Genomic DNA, 2,500 nt, shown 5'->3' with positions numbered 1-2,500 from the left:
AGAGGTTCATATTGGGGCCGGTCTGTCTGATGTGGATCCTACCTCCAGGACAATACTAGAGAAGACGAGGGGGAGAGAGAGGTTCATATTGGGGCCGGTCTGTCTGATGTGGGTTCTACCTCCAGGACAATACTAGAGAAGACGAGGGGGAGAGAGAGGTTCATATTGGGGCCGGTCTGTCTGATGTGGATCCTACCTCCAGGACAATACTAGAGAAGACGAGGGGGAGAGAGAGGTTCATATTGGGGCCGGTCTGTCTGATGTGGGTTCTACCTCCAGGACAATACTAGAGAAGACGAGGGGGAGAGAGAGGTTCATATTGGGGCCGGTCTGTCTGATGTGGATCCTACCTCCAGGACAATACTAGAGAAGACGAGGGGGAGAGAGAGGTTCATATTGGGGCCGGTCTGTCTGATGTGGATCCTACCTCCAGGATCATGTATATCTTGGTATTAGTCTATAACATGGTACAGTCTACAGAGTCTATAACATGGTACAGTCTACAACATGGTACAGTCTACAGAGTCTATAACATGGTACAGTCTACAACATGGTACAGTCTACAGAGTCTATAACATGGTACAGTCTACAGAGTCTATAACATGGTACAGTCTACAACATGGTACAGTATACAGGCATGCTGACGTGGGTCCTACCTCCAGGATCATGTATATCTTGGTATTAGTCTCGATAACATGGTACAGTCTACAGACATGCTGATGGCTCAGACTCTTCATGGCCTCTATCTCCACCTTCACACGAGGAAGGTCCTCCTGCACAGAAGAATAAAAAAGAAAGTTTATTTCTTTTACAAGCATTAGATTAAAACCATCAGTAAAAACACACTAAATAGTAGAGACTTGAGAAAGAGAGAGAGAACAGAAAGAGAGAGAGAGAGACAGAGAGAGAGAGGAAGGGAAAGAGAGAGAGAGAGGAAGGGAAAGAGAGAGAGAGAGGAAGGGAAAGAGAGAGAGAGAGAGAACAGAAAGAGAGAGAGAGAGGGAGAGAGGGAGGAAGGGAAAGAGAGAGAGGAAGGGAAAGAGAGAGACAGACAGAGACAGAGAGAGAGAGACAGATATGCAAGAGAGCAGTATATGAGAGAGAAAGACTCACCCCCAGTTCCTTCTTCTCCATGATTTTAATGGCCACCTTCTCTCCCGTCAGGATGTGGCGACCCAGCTTGACCTTAGCAAATCCTCCTGTAGGACACAACACACACCCAGCAGAATAGCAGGTCAGATGAGAGACCACACCCATCGATCAGAACGGTTAACACCCACCCACCAGAATGGATAACACACACACACACACACCCACCAGAATGGATAACACACACACACATTCCTGGTGGCTCGTGTCGGTACAGATGGTTGTGTTGAAGTGTCTCACCGGAGCCGATGGTCTCGTAGACTTCATAGTACTTGAGGAGTTCCGCCGCGCTGTCCATCTTCGCCGAAAACACAACCTTTCAACCGCGATAAACAAAAACACACAGCGACATTTAGCTGAAAGGCTCCAGAAGGTTAGTTCCTGATTTACTGCTGGTTAAAATAACATCCCAACCAGACCTGAAGGTGGCTACTGCTGGTTAAAATTCAGACCTGATAGGTGGCTAGGTGTTAAAATAACATCCCAACCAGACCTGATAGGTGGCTACTGCTGGTTAAAATAACATCCCAACCAGACCTGATAGGTGGCTACTGCTGGTTAAAATAACATCCCAACCAGACCTGACAGGGTTGCAAGTTCAAACCCCCGAGCTGACAAGGTACAAATCTGTCGTTCTGCCCCTGAACAGGCAGTTAACCCACTGTTCCTAGACCGTCATTGAAAATAAGAATTTGTTCTTAACTGACTTGCCTGGTTAAATAAAGATAAAATAAAATTAAAAAACAACCTTCGGTCTCCTTTGAAATAGTCGATAAGCTCATGTTAACTTGACAATCTAAATGTTTCAACGCATAAGATGACAAAAGAATAACAATAATTACACTTCTAACATATAACCAAACACGGTAGTAAGCTGTGACTTATCAATTCAAACCAGATAGCAACAAGTATGCTAATGTTAGCTAGGCTAACGATACTTTTGTACAGTTTGGCTAACTAAGTCATCCTATGCTAAAGCGTCGAACCTACCTTAAAATAAATACAAAACTTGGATATAGTGAGGAAAGCAAAAAAAAGTAATCACGAATGTGTAAATATATACTTAGTATTTTGTAATATTTCCAGCCCTCTCGCTCAGTGATGTCCTGTTGTCGAAGTTTGAATTCCCCACCGCAGTGACGCAATGTCCTACTTCCGGTGTCTGCATCCAACGTATCTACTTCCGGTGTCTGCATCCAACGTATCTCCAACGTATCTACTTCCTCCCTCTATCGTTGAGTAATGGCACTGCATCTATAAAATGTATTATTTTTTAAATATATTTTTTTATTTAAACTTTATTTAATTAGGAAAGTAATTTAAGAACAAATTCTTAAATTCAAATTCTCAA

The 2,500-nt window shown here is 43.6% G+C and overlaps 1 protein-coding gene across 6 annotated transcripts in view; it reads right to left on the bottom strand.

Moving 5' to 3' along the window:
- The window catches only part of LOC124022341 (maternal embryonic leucine zipper kinase-like), a 39,515-nt gene extending 37,171 nt beyond the window's left edge, over positions 1-2,344 (bottom strand). The window contains exons 1-4 of one of the 6 annotated variants that reach the window (XM_046337262.1): positions 2,213-2,344; positions 1,318-1,465; positions 1,114-1,199; positions 657-773 (exon numbers count right to left, since the gene is read on the bottom strand). In XM_046337262.1, the coding sequence (XP_046193218.1) occupies positions 657-773; positions 1,114-1,199; positions 1,318-1,447 (333 nt within the window). In that variant the 5' untranslated portion in view covers positions 1,448-1,465; positions 2,213-2,344. Of the gene's footprint in view, positions 1-427; positions 454-656; positions 774-1,113; positions 1,200-1,317; positions 1,466-2,139 lie in introns of those variants that run through there. The other 5 variants (XM_046337263.1, XM_046337261.1, XM_046337264.1 and 2 more) reach the window with 5 other exon arrangements.
- Positions 2,345-2,500: the final 156 nt, after the last annotated feature.

This window comes from Oncorhynchus gorbuscha, unplaced genomic scaffold (assembly GCF_021184085.1).
Source record: "Oncorhynchus gorbuscha isolate QuinsamMale2020 ecotype Even-year unplaced genomic scaffold, OgorEven_v1.0 Un_scaffold_1349, whole genome shotgun sequence".
Taxonomy (NCBI): Eukaryota; Metazoa; Chordata; class Actinopteri; order Salmoniformes; family Salmonidae; genus Oncorhynchus; species Oncorhynchus gorbuscha.
This window is presented reverse-complemented; position numbering and strand designations above follow the sequence as displayed.